The sequence below is a fragment of the Lynx canadensis genome, chromosome X (assembly GCF_007474595.2).
Source record: "Lynx canadensis isolate LIC74 chromosome X, mLynCan4.pri.v2, whole genome shotgun sequence".
NCBI lineage: Eukaryota > Metazoa > Chordata > Mammalia > Carnivora > Felidae > Lynx > Lynx canadensis.
Window position 1 is genome coordinate 45,326,773 of NC_044321.2, and position 16,383 is coordinate 45,343,155.

Genomic DNA, 16,383 nt, shown 5'->3' on the forward strand with positions numbered 1-16,383 from the left:
CACCCTGTTTCACACCATCTCCTCTGGCTGGGTTTTCCCTCTGTACCTCTCTGCCTGCTCCTCCTGCTCCTCTCCCCTTCCTCTCACCCTTCTTGCTCCCCCCTCCCCTGCCCACTCTCAGTCTGGTCTCCCAAACCACCCCTGCCCCTCAAAACAGAGCTTCACAATGGCTGGCTGGTCACAGCAGGGGCAGGAAAGCCCTTCTAGTCTATGGCAAAGGGCAATCCTTCCAAAGTCAGCTCAGTTCTCAGCTATCTTGCTCCAGAGCAGAGGGCTCCAGGAAGGACAGGAGCAGGAAACCAACAGGAATGGAATCTTCTATTATATGCCAGCAGTCTGCTGGGAGCTATGTGTACTTGATCTCGCTTAATCTCACAACAGTTCAGAGGGAAGGATCATCATCCACATTTTTCAGAGGAAGAAACTGAGAATCCAAAAAGTCATAAAGCTGGCCCAGGGTCATACAGCTGGAAATGGGGGGGGGGGCGGTGGGGAGCTGATATTCTGGAAGCAGGTCTGCCAGAGTCCAAAGCCTGTGCTCTCTAGCCTGCTTACAACGCCCCCCTTCACCTCCCTGAGGAGGTCATGGAGACTTTTGCCTGTTGCCTTCCCCTCATCTTGGTATGCTCACCCCTCTCTGAATGTCCCCTGGGTCTCAAGGATCTGGTGAACTGATATGTGCGGACCTTGCTTTGCTGAGTGGAGCAGACCCTGGAACCATGAAGGGCTCACCGAGCAGCTGTCAGCTGCCTCAGTTTCTCTCTCTGTGTCTGCCTATCTCTTTCTCCTCAACATCATGTTACTTAACTGTGACTGCTTAGCCTGGAGAAGAGAAAACTTGGAGGGCATTGAGTAAAATTAGACGTAATCACTCTTTTCCCATTATATATGCTTAAAACGACTTGGCGTGGCCTCTGGGGGCCAGAAGGATGGGTGATGGGGACTCAGCTCAGGAAATGGAGTGTGGGAAAAGGACAGGAAAGGGGAGGGGGGCTGGGAAGAGGGATCACCTTTTTTGGACAACTAGGATGTTCAGTGCCAGGGTCCTACTAACATGTAGGACATCTCTTCTACCTTGCCTCATTAAATCTCCACAACTCTGTAAGGATATTTCATCATCCTAATGTCATGTATGAAGAAACTGGGGGATCAGGGAGTCAGGCAACTCACCCCAGCTTACCTATATAATAAGTAGCATACCTGGGATCTGAAACTAGAGTCCTACCTCCAATACCCTGATGCTTCTCCCTGCTGCCTTTCAATAGAAGGAAGAGCTGGCTCCTAATCAGGGCTTGGAATAATTATCTGAAGTTCAGAGGTAACGAGCCTCTTGTCCCTGAAGGTATTCAAGCAGAAGCTGAAAAGTTCCTAGAATGGGGGTAGGAAGGTTGGACAAGCTAACCCTCAACTCTGAGATTCTCAGAGGACAGGACTCTTGGTGTCTGGGGGGGATCGTATCAGGAAAAGGGACAAGAGGTACAGCTGGGTACTCACACTCCACGCGGTATTTCTCCATCTCCTGCACCTCAGCAATGGACTCGCGCAAGTCGGATGTGAAGCGCAGCCGGTCCTGGAGGCTGGGGGCATTGAAGATGATGAGGACTTTGCGCTCCCCGCCAGGTACTGCAGACAGCAACTTGATCCCAAACTGGTAGTCTGGTGGGGGAAAGGGGAGGTCGGGCACCCGTCAGCACTGAAGCAAGGTGGCTCATACATGAATGAGTTTTTCTACTCTTCAACTCTAATCCAGCCTCTTCTCTGCTCAGCATCCTTAGTGGCTTCCCTTTTGCCCCCCAAGGTCCCCAAAATCTTGGCAGTCATGGCCCTGTTACTCCCTCTACTCCAGATAGAAAGGCAAACTGCACTCTGACTCTCTCCAACCCCTGCTTTCACACCTCTGCCTCTACTCACATTGCTTCTGTTGCCACCTGACAGAGCTCCTCTGGCTCAGTCCTTCAAAGCACAGCGTGATCACCATCTCTTTGGCCCACCAGAAAACGTACACACCACGGTTCTCTGCCAGACCCCCAGGGCACAGACCCAAATCATACTCCACCCTAGCCTACCCTGCATCCCGGGACCAAGTAGGTGCTTTGGAGACCTTAGTCCAGTTGTAAAGGACTCCAAAAACTGGAGGTTGGTATGGATGAAGGATGAACACGGGGGCCATGGCATAGACTTTGGGGATGCTGGGATCCAAGTAGGGACTCACATGAATTCTGGAAGAGCTGCATGTGCATTTCCACCAGAGGAAAGGACTGACGGAAGCTGTACGTCACCAAGATCTTCTTCTTCTGGAAAATTTTGGTGACCTTTGGAAGGGGGTGGGAAAAAGACAAGAGGCAGGGTTTGGGGTAGGGAATTTCCACATGACACCTATTTCTCATAGCCACCCTCCCCTCCCACCGCCACTGAAAGACATATACACACAAACACACATACCCACAAGTTGGGGAGAACTGAAGCTTGAGGAGCAGAACAGGAGAGATGGGAGAAAACGCAAGTTCCTGATGTAATGACGATGCGCAACGGACATTTGCGATTTTTATAGGAAGTAACCGAATGCTCCCCAGAAAGCCTGTTCTATCTAATACCTCACACAGACTCCCCCACCCTGCCCCCTTTTCTGAGCTTCCAGATTGCTGCTTCAGTGCCTTTCACCACCAGGCTTTAGGTGAGCGCTCTGCGGGTGTGATCGCCCCCTGCTGGACCAGAAGCGCCACGAAGAGTCTGATTGTCGTGTTTCTTGCCCACCTCGGTAGAACCCCACAACCTGTGGCAAATGCCAATGAACCAACGTCTAGAGTTAATGAGTCTTCCTCTCAATAGCCCAAGGTCTTTATCAAGTACTTGGGCACTCTGGATTCGACAACCGGAGGTTGTGAACACGTCAGACAGTCTACAAAGTGGTGTTTAAAAGCAAATTACTTGATTTCAGGATGGGTTATAGTGCATGGTTATGCAGAGCATTTTCTTAGTCCTTTGGACTGTGAGCTCCCGAGAATGAGGACTGACTTTCACTCATCTCTGTGAACCCAGTGCCCAGCATGGGGCTGGACACGCACAGGTGTCAGTGTATGACAGGTGCTGAAACATTTACACAGCACCCATGTGGGCCTGGCACTCCTCTGGGTTAGGCTATTCTACTTCTGATTTCTTAACTCCATCCTCATGACAACCTTATGAGATAGGGATTAGCCCCACTTCACAGAGGAGGAAATTAAGGCTTAGTGAAGGCATTGGAGAGGTTTCATCTAAAGCAGCAATTCTCGGGGCGCCTGGGTGGCTCAGTCGGTTAAGTGTCCGACTTCAGCTCAGGTCATGATCTCATAGCTCATGAGTTCAAGCCCCACGTCGGGCTCTGTGCTGACAGCTCAGAGCCTGGAGCCTGCTTCAGATTCTGTGTCTCCCTCTCTCTCTGCCCCTTCCCCCCCTCAAAAAAAATGAATAAACATTAGAAAAAAATAAAGCAGCAATTCTCAACTAGGTGTGACTTGGAACCCCAGGGGACATCTAGCAATGACTGGAAACAGTTTTGGTTGAAGGAGCGCTACTGGCATCTAGCAGGTAGACACTAGGGATGATGCTAAATACACTCCAATGCACAGGTTAGCCCCCACAACAAAGAGTTATCCCTCCCCAAATGTCAATAGTGCTGAGATCGAGAGACCCTGTTCTAAAGAACTGAAGATCACGGGAATAAGGGGGGAAGATAGCTCACTGTCCTCAAATCACTGAAGAGCTGTCTCAGAGCAGGAGAACACTCATTCTCTGTGATCCCAAGGGCCCAGGGAAGATGATTGGAGGAACCCCATTGGGAAACAGATTCTGTCAATCAGAGCTGTCTAACCAGGAAACTGGCTGCCTTGGAGGAAGGCACCCTTCTGTCTCCACAGTCATGCAAGCAGGGAGCCATGCAGGAAGTTGGTTTCAGGTTAGAGATTGGACAAGAGACCCTGAAATTCTCTTGTACCAGCAGAGTCCTTAAGAGTCCCAGCTCTAAAAGATGCACATCTACAAGGGTGATGAGCTTGGTTTTAAGCTTGAATCACTTCAAGCATCCTGACCACCTGAAGGTTTCAGAGGGACCCCAGGGTCACAGGTTTCCCCTCCTTTCAGCCCACACTCTGGGCTATTGAGGTGAACAGGGACATTTCCTACCACTTCCCAGACTGTAAGCCTGTCAACTCCTCTGGTCCTCACATTTTCTCCCCCTGTGCAGCTGTCACTCCCTCCAAATGGATCCAAAAGGTAAAAGAGGGGCAGAGATGGCCTATGCCCTATCCAAGACTGCACACATCACATGGTAAAGCACGTCATCCACCACACCTCCACCCACCAGTGGTTAACATGGTTCACATAGACCCAGGGTGCAAGTTCACCACCCCCCCTCCCCCCCGCCGCTCCATTTCCTCCCCTACAGTGCTCCTACCACGAGGAGATCATTGAAGAGGAAGACTTCCCGCTGATGCAACCCTAGCCTCTGGGGGCGGTTTGGATCTGGCACCTCGTAGAGTTGACAGCAGCAAACCAGTCGACGGTGAGGAAGAGACAAGACCTAGATAGGCATGAAGAAATAGATGTCATCAAGGCTAGCCACACCAGCTTCAGGCCTCTGGCACCTTATCATCCAGTCTCAAGAGGAAGTTTACTCTGACATAAGGAGTCTAAGCAACAAAAGGCCTAGGCTTGCCTTTGTCCTTGGAGCTCTCTTTGTTTAGAATGCCTTTCTTGTCCAGCTTTATATTCCATTCTTCTTCCAAATCCCAGTTCTAGTCTTTTCTCTTCCAAGAAGGTGTTTCTGATTTCCCCGGACCAGAAGTGACCTCTCCATCCTTTATGCTCCCTCAGACTAACTATAAGGCAGATGCACTGACACCCCCACTCCCAGCCTGTGAATACCTCTAAGGACAGAAACTATGTCTGATTCATATCTGTGTCCCTACTCCCCAGTCAAATGCCCAGCTCTATGGAAAGGCATCTGTAAGTGCTTGTTGACTAAAAGACGACAGTGTGTTCTTGGTTTTGGTTATCAGTTTACTATTAGCTTGGCTCCTCACCTGGGATGGAGAGGCAAAACCGGGGGTGAGAAGGATGCCAATATTTATACAGCACCCAACACGTGCCTTGCAATGTGCTAGATGCATCCCCATAAGAGCATCTCACTCTGTACCACGCCCCGCTGAGGAATGCATTATCGCCTACTCCATTCAGCTGGAGAGGGGAGTCTGGGGCTCAGAGTCAGGGGTACTGACTTACCTGCCATTCAGTGGCAAAAGCAGACCCAAACCCCGTCCCTCTGCAGCCTCTCCAGGCACTTACCGGTTTCTTGCCAACAATCATGCGCTCCACAGCCTGCACCTGGGACACATGGTCATCATTGGTCCGCAGTTCACGCCCCTGGATTCGCTGGTAGATGCCCACCAAGAGGTCTCGGGGGATGTCTTCACCGTTGTCAACCCCTGGGTAAGGGAGTAACACAGGGGCATATTGCACAAATGTGAGGAGTGGGTGGCAGGGGTTCCTCCAAATGCCCCACACCCAGGCATGAGTGCAAACAATGGCCGAGACTGGAGGGAGTGGGCACCTTCGGTCCCTTGGTCAGGACTGGACTGGAAAAGGTGTCCTTCACCAAGCAACTGGATAGCCAGTTGCTTTCTCTCCCATGGCAGGGATTTTTTCTAAGCCACTCAGAGCACACTGTGATTAAAATAATCAGATACTTTTCCCCTTTCTAACTAGCAAAACTAACATTAAATGTTAGTAAGAGTGCAGGAAAGTGGGCATGTATATTAACAAAACTGTTTTTGGAAGGTAGTTTGGCAAAAGCCTAAATATTCCATGATTCTTCTTCTAGGAATCTGCCCTAAGGCATTACTCAGAAGTATGCGCATAGATGTGTGTACAAGTGCTACTTACAGGAAAAACCTTGAAACAACCTAAGTTCTCACAATAGAGGGACAGTTAAGTAAAGCTGAGTGCATCCATTTAATAAAATAATTTACAGCTATTAAAAACTTGGTGTTTACAAAAAGCATGTGAAAGTTCCTGTAGCGAGGTTACGTGGAAAGGGCAGGATAATAAAGAGCAGGAGAGAGAAGGAGGGAGGGTGGGAGGGAGGATTGATGAAATGAATGAATGAAGGAATGACTAACAGCAGGATTCCAGAAGACAGATCCAGATGGCCTCTGATCTAACTCCCTCCTCCCAAGTCTACCATCCTTCTTCACTCCTGTCTGCTGAGTGAAACCCACTCACTCTTCCCTCCAAACCTTCTGCTAGAGAAAATGTTTTCTCCTTTGGAAATGCCACGCCTCCTCCCTGGACAGGTGCTAAAGGAACATGCTTCATCACACCGCCTTTTTACCTCAGCTGCCAGAGAGCTTAAGCCCATCTACTGTGCAAACCCTGCCGGTCAGCCAATTTGTCTCATCTGTTTGTTTTTCCTCATGTCTATTTCCCTCTTTCGTTTCTGTTTAAATAATCCTAGCATATGTGCCATTTTTAGGAGGCTGCTCTTTGGTGAGAGCCAGGGTTTGACATCAATACAATAAACCAAGAAAAAAGGGCAAGGTGACACCTTCTACCTGGCATTCAAGGTCCTTGCATATTGATTCCAACTGACCTTCCCAACTGGATCATCCACCCCATCTTGATTGTTCTTCAAACAACTTTTCCTGCCTTTGTTATTCTTTTTTTAATGTTTTTTGATGTTTGTTTATTTTTGAGGGGGGGTTCAGAGAGAGAGGGAGACAGAGGATTGGAAGCAGGCTCTGCCCTGAGAGGGGAGAGCCCGATGTGGGGCTCAAACCCATGAGCTGGGAGATCATGACCTGAACTAAAGTCAGATGCTTAACTGACTGAGCCACTCAGGTGCCCCTGTGCCTTCATTATTCTTACTACTAGGTAAGCCTCCTCTATTGCTATTCTGTCATATTAGCCATGCCTTCAAAGCCCACCTTAAAATGAAAATACTGCTTCCTCCAGGAAGTGTGTTGGAGGTGGGCTCTCCCTCCTCTGAGGTCTGACTGCGCTTTTGGCCTGACATCATGGTTTGCTTTTTCTCTTGTGTTGGGTATCTGGTACTATATGTCAGTCTGTCCCACAAACCAGGAGCTCTCTCGGGGCAAGGGACTATGGTTTCCTTAGCACACATCACAGGGCCTGGCACACGTGAGGCACTCAGTGTCAACTGGCTGGCTGGCTGGCTGGGTGTTCAAGTGGATAAAGGAATGTATGGATGGAGGAAAGGGTATGTAGAATACTTAAATGAGTCTTTATGGGCATAAATAAAAAGGAGAGGGAAAGAGGGAGGAGTGATAAGTGAATGGATACATAAAATGACTGAGTGGATTAGTGTAAGCTCTGTAAGAGCCAGGGCTTTTATCTCTCATGTTCACTGCTGTAACCCCAGAACCTTCTCAGTGAGTATCTGGTGCAGGAATGAGTAGATGGACAAACAACTATTTGAGTGAATTAATAAGTGAATGCCCTGGCAATACCCAGCTTTGGCAGAAAGTGAGAGAGCATCAGAGGTAATTTTCCACAGAACAGGTGTGATCTCCCCGCTCCTTCCCCAGCCCACCTCCACCCTGCCCACTCTCCCTTCCGAGGTGAAGGACAGGACAAGCTGCTAGCGATGTCTGGGGTCACCTCTCAGGTTCTTGATGAAGTCATCTAGTTTCATCTTGCGTTCAGCCTTGACGCTGGGACTGTACATGTCGGTATTGAGGAGGATGATAGCAAAAGCAAGGATGAAGATGGTGTCTGGGTTCCGGAACTGGCGCACAAGGGCTGGGTTACAGACACAATACCGCTGGCTGCAGGGCAGGATCAGGGCCAGGGTCAGACACTAGTAATCTTCACCTACCCACCATCCCCCCACCCCCAGTCTGGTGCCACCAATCCTCTCCCCCAAGAAATATTCCCAAGGCTTTTGGGTATGTCCTCTTTCTTCAGCTTCCCCAAGACTAGCATATAAAATCACAACCACTACCTTTTACAGAGCTCTGCCTACAGACCTCCATACATTGTCTCATGTAATCCTATCACGATCCTGTAAGGTAGCTATTAGCAGCCCCATTTTACAGAGGAAGTAATGAGGCCCAAAGTAGAGATGTAACGTGCCCAAGGTAAAAGGTCGGTAAATGGTGAAGACAAGATGAAAATCCAGATCTTTCTGACTATAGGACAAATCCTTCTCCCATTATGGGAAACAAGTTGTCAGCAACTCTTCTGTTTCCCTGCTTGATACCCCTAAGTGGTGGAGCCGGGTTATGTCCAGGTCTGCCTGATTCCCAAAGCATTAACAGTAGAGGATAAGAGTCAAAGGCATTAGGTCATGGAGGCAAACACATTTGAGTTCAAATCCTGGTTTGAACCTCTTACTGTATGACACTGAGCAAATTACTTAACCTCTCTAAATTTCTGATTTCTTATCTGCAAAATGGGAATAATAATGGAAGCACCCACCTCGTAGGGTTGTTGTGAGTATTTGGTGAAATAATCACATAGTGCCCAGCTCAGCACCTGATACCTGGTAAACCAGTGCTTGACAAACATTAGCTGTTGCTAATGCTGTCGTCACCTATTGGATGCCCATGTCCCAGATGCTGAGCTAGACACTTTAGGCACACTACCTCTGATCCTCACAACTGCCTTGCATGATAGGATTTATGATTTCCAGTTTCTGGTGAGGAAAGTATGAGGCTCAGAGAAGTTACTTGTAGACACATACTACACTGCCCCCCAAAGGGGGGAAGGGCAGCTTCAGGAATGGGAAAAAGGCACACCTGAAGGCTTCAATAAGTCGCTCCACTTTCTGGGCCTCGCCTTGGACCCGGATATGGGATTGGAACTTCCGGAGTGCATCATCCAAATCCATGGAGGAGAAGTCCATCTCATCCACCACACAGCTGAGGAGGAAAGAAGCAGGTATGCCACTCTCAAATCCTCTGCAGAAAACCTCTGACCTACCCTGACCTGCTCAAACGGACAAACACCCCCACTGACAGACTTCCAAAATCTGGACCCATAGCCCTACCAAGTACTTACGAGGATGGAATGTTTGAAATTGAATCCATCCCAGAAAATCAAGGCCAGACACATGGTTCTAAGGGTCCTTTCCACTGACCCGCTCATTTCAGAGATAGGCAAACTGGGGCCCAAAGCAGGCCATAGGACAAGCAGGACCACCCAGAGGACTTTTGGAAACAGGGCCAAGAGAGATCAGACGTTTTTGAAGTAGAGGGGTATGGGAGCAGGAAGGTCTCTTCATCCTGTTTTGTAAAGTTTATCTGAACAAAAAGGACAGGCTGCCCACTTCCTCCCTCCTGCCCTCCTTTTCCAGGAATCCCTGGCCCAATCTGCCCCATCCTGGGGTCCTCACTCCAACACATCTCTGTTGAACTGCTTCTGCCGGTTCCCTAGGAATTCCCCTATCATCTGCCGGCTCAGGCCTTTCCGTTCCAGGATAAAGTGAGCCACTCCCACCGGTGTGTCTGACAGGAAGCCCCGCTCGATCAGATACTGGATACCCTTCTCTGGCTTCCTGCAGAAAGAGGGGAGGTAGATGAGATGACTGTCCTCCTAGAACTCGGCCCTCGGTCCCACTTCATGAACTAATTTGGGGCCCAACCATAGCCTCAGAGAACCAAGGAAGGTGAATATATAACTTATGACCAATCCCTTCATGGTACAGATAAGAAAACTGAGGCCCAAGGGGAGGAAGTCACTCTCACAGAGTTTCTAAATTCCAAGGCATCCTAAACCCTTTCACTGGAGCCAGTCAGTTAACTGGAGCCACACTACAATGGAAACTAAGATCTAATGAGAGGCTGCTCTATGCCAGGAGCTTTAATATTCCCAGTAGCCACTGAGGAGTCCTGGGAGAAGGCCTGAGCCCCCAGGCTAAGCCCTTCTCTCTGAGTCACAGACCCTCAGAACAGGAAAGTGAAGAGGTTTCTCTGTCTGCCTCTCAAATCCCACCCAGACAAGGTAGTACCCAGCCTCTGTGAATGTGCCAATAGACAAGATACTCTCTACTTTCCACTAGGCCAAATCTGGGTCTGAGCTATCCCGTATTCAAAACCCCAGAGCCTTAGGACCCCATGAGGCTGGAATTTGGAAGAGACTTTGGTGCCACAGGAGTCTCACATCTGTCACTTACCAGTTGTGTGACTCAAGGCAACTCCTTTTATGTCTCTAAGCCTCAGCTCCTTCTCTATAAAACAGGGACACTACTTCCCACCTTCCTGAGCTATTGTGAGAAGTAAATATAGGTGGCAGTGTCTACTAGGCTATGAAGACACAAGGCATTTGGTTTCTAATTCTCTTCTGAGCAAATGTCAGGCTTCCACCCCACTCCTAAGCACCTGGCATAAGATCAGGCACCTAGAAAGGGCTCAGTCATGGTCACTGACTACTCCAGTACTCCACCCTGCCCCCCCCCCAGGCCTGAGTATGCACACCCTGCTAATCAAAACTTTTTAAAAGTTTGTTTTATTTATTTTGAGAGAGAGAGAGAGAGAAAGAGAGAGGGAGAGGAGGAAGGGGAGGGAGGGAAAAAATGAGCAGGGAAGGGGCAGAGAGAGAGGGAGAGAAAGAATCCCAAGCAGGCTCTGTGCTGTCAGCTCAGAGCCCGATGCAGGGCTCGAACTCACAAACCACGAGATCATGACATGAACCGAGATCAAGAGTTGGATGCTTAATAAACTGAGCCACCCAGGTGCCCCACACACCCTGCTAATCAATAGATGGAAGCACTGAAGCCCAAGGAAGGAACACACCTTGCCCAGGGCTATACAGAGAGGCTGGCCGGAGTCAGGTTAGGGGTTGAGGGCTCCTGTTACTTAGAGCAGGGCTCTTTATACATCATATCACCTCCCCACCAAAAAGGGGACATGAGGGACCCAAGGTTCAGAATCCATCCTATAGACAGCAAACCGGGCCCAGAGGAGGAAACATCTTGCCCAAGATCACACAGCCAGTCAGAGGCAGTATTAGGGTTAGAATTGCTTCTGACAGGTGTGTCTGTGTGTGGTGGGGAGGGCTTTCCATTCTGCCACCCTGTTGCCAATCCTCTTCCCTGAAAGGCTGGGGAGAAACACCACCCACAAAACGAGAGGATGGCTGAAGCAGGATCTCTGCTTGGAGTTCAGCCCCAGCGGTCCAAGTGCCTCTAGGAGGGTAGGAAGGGGCGAGGAGGCAGGATCAGGGAGCACGTACTTGTTGAAGAGGTTGAGGCCGATTCGGTAGTGCCGCCTCTGCACCACGTCGTTGTTAAAGGCTGGTGAGTCCCAGCTGTGCCTCGTCTCCCGCTGGTAAGTCTGCTTGCACAGGCCTGTGGCTGGAGGCTCTCTCAGGCTGTCCCTCGAAGAGGAGCCAGAGCTGCAGTTGATGGTCTCATTGGAATTGCTGGAGCTCTCCAGGCTCTCATTATCTCCACCATCAGAGTTCTCGCCTGCTGCCTCGCACTTCCCCAACCTCCGACCCCCAGCCACACCACTGGGCCCAGTGCCACTGTTGGGGGCTGGTGGCAGGGGCCCTGGCGGGGCTGGGGCTGGGCCCTCTGGGGCTGGGTAGTGGCGGTGTGGGATCGGGGCCCTGCCTGGTGGCCCCTTGTGCTTCAGGGTCCCATGGGGGCTGCAGCCATCAGCCTCATACACCAGCTGGCGGTGGACAGACCCGCGATCTGAGCGGTCACTCAGGTCCACGGAGCTGTCACTAGGAGGCTCAATGGTAAGCAGGGGAAGGTGGGCGGCCCGCAGCCGGAAATCCCGGCACTCCAAGCACCCAGGACCCCTGCGAGTGCCTTCCTCACGGGCACCGTCTTCCCGGGTCCCAGGTGGCACTGGTGGAGGAACTGGTGGGAGAGGGGCTGGCGCCCAGAACTCAGGCCGGCCCTGGGGTGGGGGCTCTGTGCTGGGCAGTCGCTCAGGGGATGGTGGGGGAACTGGGTCATCCAAGTAGAGGGGAAGGTCACTGAAGGACGTGGCTGAACTGTCCTCTTGCTGTTCCTTTGACTCTCGCTTCTCCAGTTGGGCTGACCCTGGCTCCTCAGACATGGGCCCTGATGGGTGGCAGTTCAGGGCCTCATCAATGGACTCAGCCAGAGACTTTACCTGTGTGGGAGTAAAGGGGAAGAGGGAAGGGAAGGAGGGTAGGATGGTGGAAGGGAGGGAGTAGGGGAGGGAGGGAGGGGAGGCAAAAGGGGGAATCTTCCTAGTGGGTCAGCCAAGAAGAGGGAATCCCCTCCCCCACCCCCACAGGTTCTCTGCAGTGTATAAAATAACTCCCAGGGAACCATTGTGAGCTCACAGGGGCTGGCTATTGGCCACAAGTCCCCTTCTCAATATCTCAATCCCTCCTTCATGTCCCTATGTACCCATGCCAAATGCCACCTACTCTCTGATTCAATCCACATTCCTGCCTCTGCCATCCCCCAGGGTAAACCAATATCCCAGCTTCCTCTGGGCTCCCAGAGCCCTCCATCTGGTTCTGTCTGGTTCAACCCATAATATTTATTATTTGACGATCTAAACCATGGCTGGTAACTCTGCTTCCCTGTGGTATCCAGCCTCCAAACTGGCCTCTAATGATCCCTGCCTCTTGGTATACATGATCCCAGGCTTGGTCTGTGGAGCCAACAGTATATGGCAGAAGTGATGGGATGTCACTTCCTACATCAGGTTATACAGGACTGCAGCTTCCTTCTTGAGCACTCTTGTTCACTGTTCTCTCTCTCAATCTCTCTCTCTCAGACCCCTTGCTCTGGGGGAAGCCACACCATGAGCAGTCCTAGGGAGATGCCCACATGATGAGGAGCTGAATCTTCCTGCCAACAGTCAAGTGAGTGAGCTTGGAAGCAGACCCATCATCCCCCAGCAAGTCTTCACAGACTGGTCTCAACCTATGGCTTGATTGAAGCCTCATGAAAGACCCTGAGCCAGAACCACCAGCCAAGCCACTCCCAGATTCCTGGCCCTCAGAAACCGTGTGAGATAATAAATATTTCTTGTTTAAGCGCAGTCTTTATGTTCAGTTTGAAGCTACTAAATTTGGGGGTCATGTGTTATGCAGCAATGTAACTGATACATGTAACTACCACACTTCTCCATCATATTTAGATAGCATTAACAGCTGAGCCCAGGCCTGGTTCCTCAGTCTCTGCACCAGACTGTGATCCCTTATCCCCCATTCTCCCCTTGAGGGATGGGTCCAGGTTTCTGTCTTTTCAGCCAGCTCAGTCAGCTTCAGCCGATTCAGCTCAACACATTTGACACAGAAGAGGTATTCAATTAAATGTTTGTTGTATGGATGGATGAGTGATTTAGATCTTCCATTTAAAATTTCTTTCCTCCCCCCTACCTACACCCCTTCACTAGCTCCAGGGAAGCATGTCCTGGCTGATGGCAGGGTGAGATCAGAGAGCTTAGAGAAGAATGGTTTCTTCTCTTATAAAGCTTCATTCATTCATTCATTCATTCAACCCTTTCTGACAAATACCTCCTTGGTTTTAGGAAGGAAACTAACATGTACTGAGCAGCTGCTTTCATGTATATTACCTAGCTGAAGTGACTCTTCAAAACAGCTTTAAAAGGAAGGTTCTATCTCCATTTTATTGATCATGTTTCAGTGAGGTTAAACAACTTTCCGGAGGTCACACAGCTGAGAGATGGCAGAACTGGGATTTGCACTTGAACAGCTAATGCTGACAGACCTCAAGCCGAGAATGATCTGCTACCACCATCACTGCCTATTATATTCCCACCATCTCATGCTTTTGCCAATGTAATGCCTGTGCAAGCAACACCCTACCCTCCCAACAATCTCTAACTTGCGAAGTCTTATTTGTCTGGTAAGGCCCAGCTCCAGTGCTATTTTCTCAAAGAGGCTTTCTCTTGTCCTCCCAGAAGAAAGTCTCTTTTCCCTCCTCTGCATTCCCATGGTACTATATGTGATCCTTTCTCATGGCTCGGAGCACACTCTATTTCAGGAGACAGTCATGTGCATGTCTGCCATTTCCTACTGGCCTTGGAGATCCTCGAGAACAAGGACCCTGGCTGGCTCATCTGTCTCTGTCACAGTGCCCACCACAGAGCCTGGTCGATAGTGGTAGTAGTGCAGTATAAGGGAAAGGGCATGGACTTTAGAACCAGACAGAGCTGAGTTCCAATCCAGTTTGGAAAAGTCACTTCGCCTCTCAGGGACTTGGAGCCCCAGTCTCCTCCTCTGTTATCACAATTGGGATAACAACCCCCATTGTGCAGGTCGTTATGATGCACACACAGCACCTGGCACGGAGTAGGAGCTCATCACCTGTTAGGCCTTAATTTGCTTGTGCATCAAGTTCCAAAGAGTAAGAACTTAAATTTTCTTATGTGTTCCAAAAGCCTAGATGTTTAACTTGTTCTAACTAGATGGATGCCTTTCTCATCCATCTCACAGTCTGTACTCACATGCTTGCCAGGCAACTTCTTTCAGTTTGGAATATAGGCAATATAGGGAGGAGAGGCCCTTTTCAGGGATGCTGACCTGTTTGGAGAAGGAGTCCTCGAGCTCTGTGATGTCATTGGAAAACTCTCCAGATGTGGTGACAGAGCTTCCCCCACCATCGATGCCCCCTCCACAGGAGCCCCCATATGGGAGCCCTCGGTCAAGCCGGTGGCTCCGGGCACCAGCCATGGCACCCTCGTCCAGCGAGGCAGGCTTGCCCTCGAAGTACGCGGGGTTCTGTGCCTTCTCATACTCCTCAAAGGAGAACTGCATCCGCATATTGGAAAGGATGATGCGGCGGGACATGCGGCTTTCTGAAGCCGAGCTGCGGAGCCGCTCAAAGTTCTTGTTCATGCGGTACTGGCGAAAGGCTGTCTGGATGGTCCTGGCGGCCCTGCGGCTCAGGAAGGAGCCCCCATACTTCCTCTCCAGCATTTCCACCTAGCAGGGGAGGGTTGAGGGGGATGAGGTCAGAAACTCACTGCAGCCTCATTCACCTCCCTGGGCCTCAACCCACACCACAGCCAACTGCGCATAGCTGCCTAGACAGGCCAGGCTGTGCTCTCAGTGTTGTGTCCTCACTTTAATCTCAGATAACACTTGTCACATGGGACTGGATTGTGGTTTTCTTTTTTATTTACAAGAAATAGATGTTCATTATGCCAGAAAAGTTAAAAAAAAACAGAGATGCCAAAAATGGAAAGAAAAGTAAGAAATAAATTGAGAGCAAGGGGAAGGAAAGGAAAGAGGAAGAGAGAGAAAGAAGAGAGGGAGAGAGGAAGGGAAGGGGAGTGTAGAGAGAGGGAAGGAAAGAAAGAAGGAAGGAAGGAAGGGAGGGAGGGAGGGAGGGAGGGGGGAGGAAGGAAGGGAGGAAGGAAGATAGGTTCATCTGAAGTCCCAATACCTAGGCATAACCACAATGAATGCTTTGGTATATGTCCTTCCAGATTTTTTTTTATATACATAGGATTTTGTGCTCCCTGACCTTTTTTTTTCTTTTTCTTTCTTTTTTTTTTTTTTAGATACACAAATCCTGTGTGATATATGTGATATACTATAGCACACTCTTCTGAAAGTGCCCATTTATGTGTGTGCTTCTCCTATTAGATTTTGGAGGACTGGGTTCCGGTCTCATTCATCTTTGTGTCAGTGTTTGCTGAGTGAACTGGAAACTCAGTGGATGGGTGGTGAATGAGTGCATCCCCAGGAGGATGAAGGACCCCAGAGCTAGTTTCCCATTCTAGTTTCCCTATCCCTCCCTGGATACCGCCCTCAAGTGCCACATCCCAATCCCTCCCTTGGTTCTCGCACACCCACACACCCCCACCCCGCTCCCACTCCCATTCCCAGCCAGAACTGTCTCCTCTGCACCTTCTTGTCCTGCAGGTCCGTGGAGAGTTCGTAGCTGTCCGATAGGGCCTTGGAGCGCTTTATCTCCTCCTCCTCCTGCTTCCTCAGGGCGACACTGGCTGGCTGGAGGCGAGCTCGTTGAGCCCAGGGAAGGCCCACCCCAGTTGGGGGGCCCCCCATGTGGCTGCTGGTGGGGGGCATCTGGCTCAGCCGGTAGGGGGGTTGGCTCCCAGGACTATCAACCGCTGTGCTCAGGTCACTGCCTGGGGCATCACCCTCCACACTGTGGGGATGAGATAAGATGAGCCAGGATGTGGGACCAGGAGATGGGCCTGCTCAGCAAGACTGAGAGTGGGTAGACCAGATCCCTGCCCACAACCTCATCCTCCCCAGCTCCCTCACAGACACAGGAACCCCAGTATTTAAGGGCAGGAAGGGAGTTCCCCTCTTTTCCCTTCAGGCCCCCTTGCCTTCATAGCCCTACCCTCATTGCCCTTCAGCCCCACCACTCACAGCTCCGGCCTCTTAGACTCCTTT

The 16,383-nt window shown here is 50.4% G+C and overlaps 1 protein-coding gene across 2 annotated transcripts in view; it reads right to left on the minus strand.

Moving 5' to 3' along the window:
• Positions 1 to 16,383, minus strand: part of IQSEC2 (IQ motif and Sec7 domain ArfGEF 2) — a 56,826-nt gene that overhangs the window by 3,773 nt on the left and 36,670 nt on the right. For both annotated transcript variants that reach the window (XM_030305910.1, XM_030305911.1), the window contains exons 3-12: positions 15,868 to 16,129; positions 14,536 to 14,937; positions 11,227 to 12,122; positions 9,389 to 9,550; positions 8,793 to 8,915; positions 7,654 to 7,820; positions 5,323 to 5,462; positions 4,433 to 4,558; positions 2,213 to 2,312; positions 1,495 to 1,656 (exon numbers count right to left, since the gene is read on the minus strand). In XM_030305910.1, the coding sequence (XP_030161770.1) occupies positions 1,495 to 1,656; positions 2,213 to 2,312; positions 4,433 to 4,558; positions 5,323 to 5,462; positions 7,654 to 7,820; positions 8,793 to 8,915; positions 9,389 to 9,550; positions 11,227 to 12,122; positions 14,536 to 14,937; positions 15,868 to 16,129 (2,540 nt within the window). The remainder of the gene's footprint in view (positions 1 to 1,494; positions 1,657 to 2,212; positions 2,313 to 4,432; positions 4,559 to 5,322; positions 5,463 to 7,653; positions 7,821 to 8,792; positions 8,916 to 9,388; positions 9,551 to 11,226; positions 12,123 to 14,535; positions 14,938 to 15,867; positions 16,130 to 16,383) is intronic.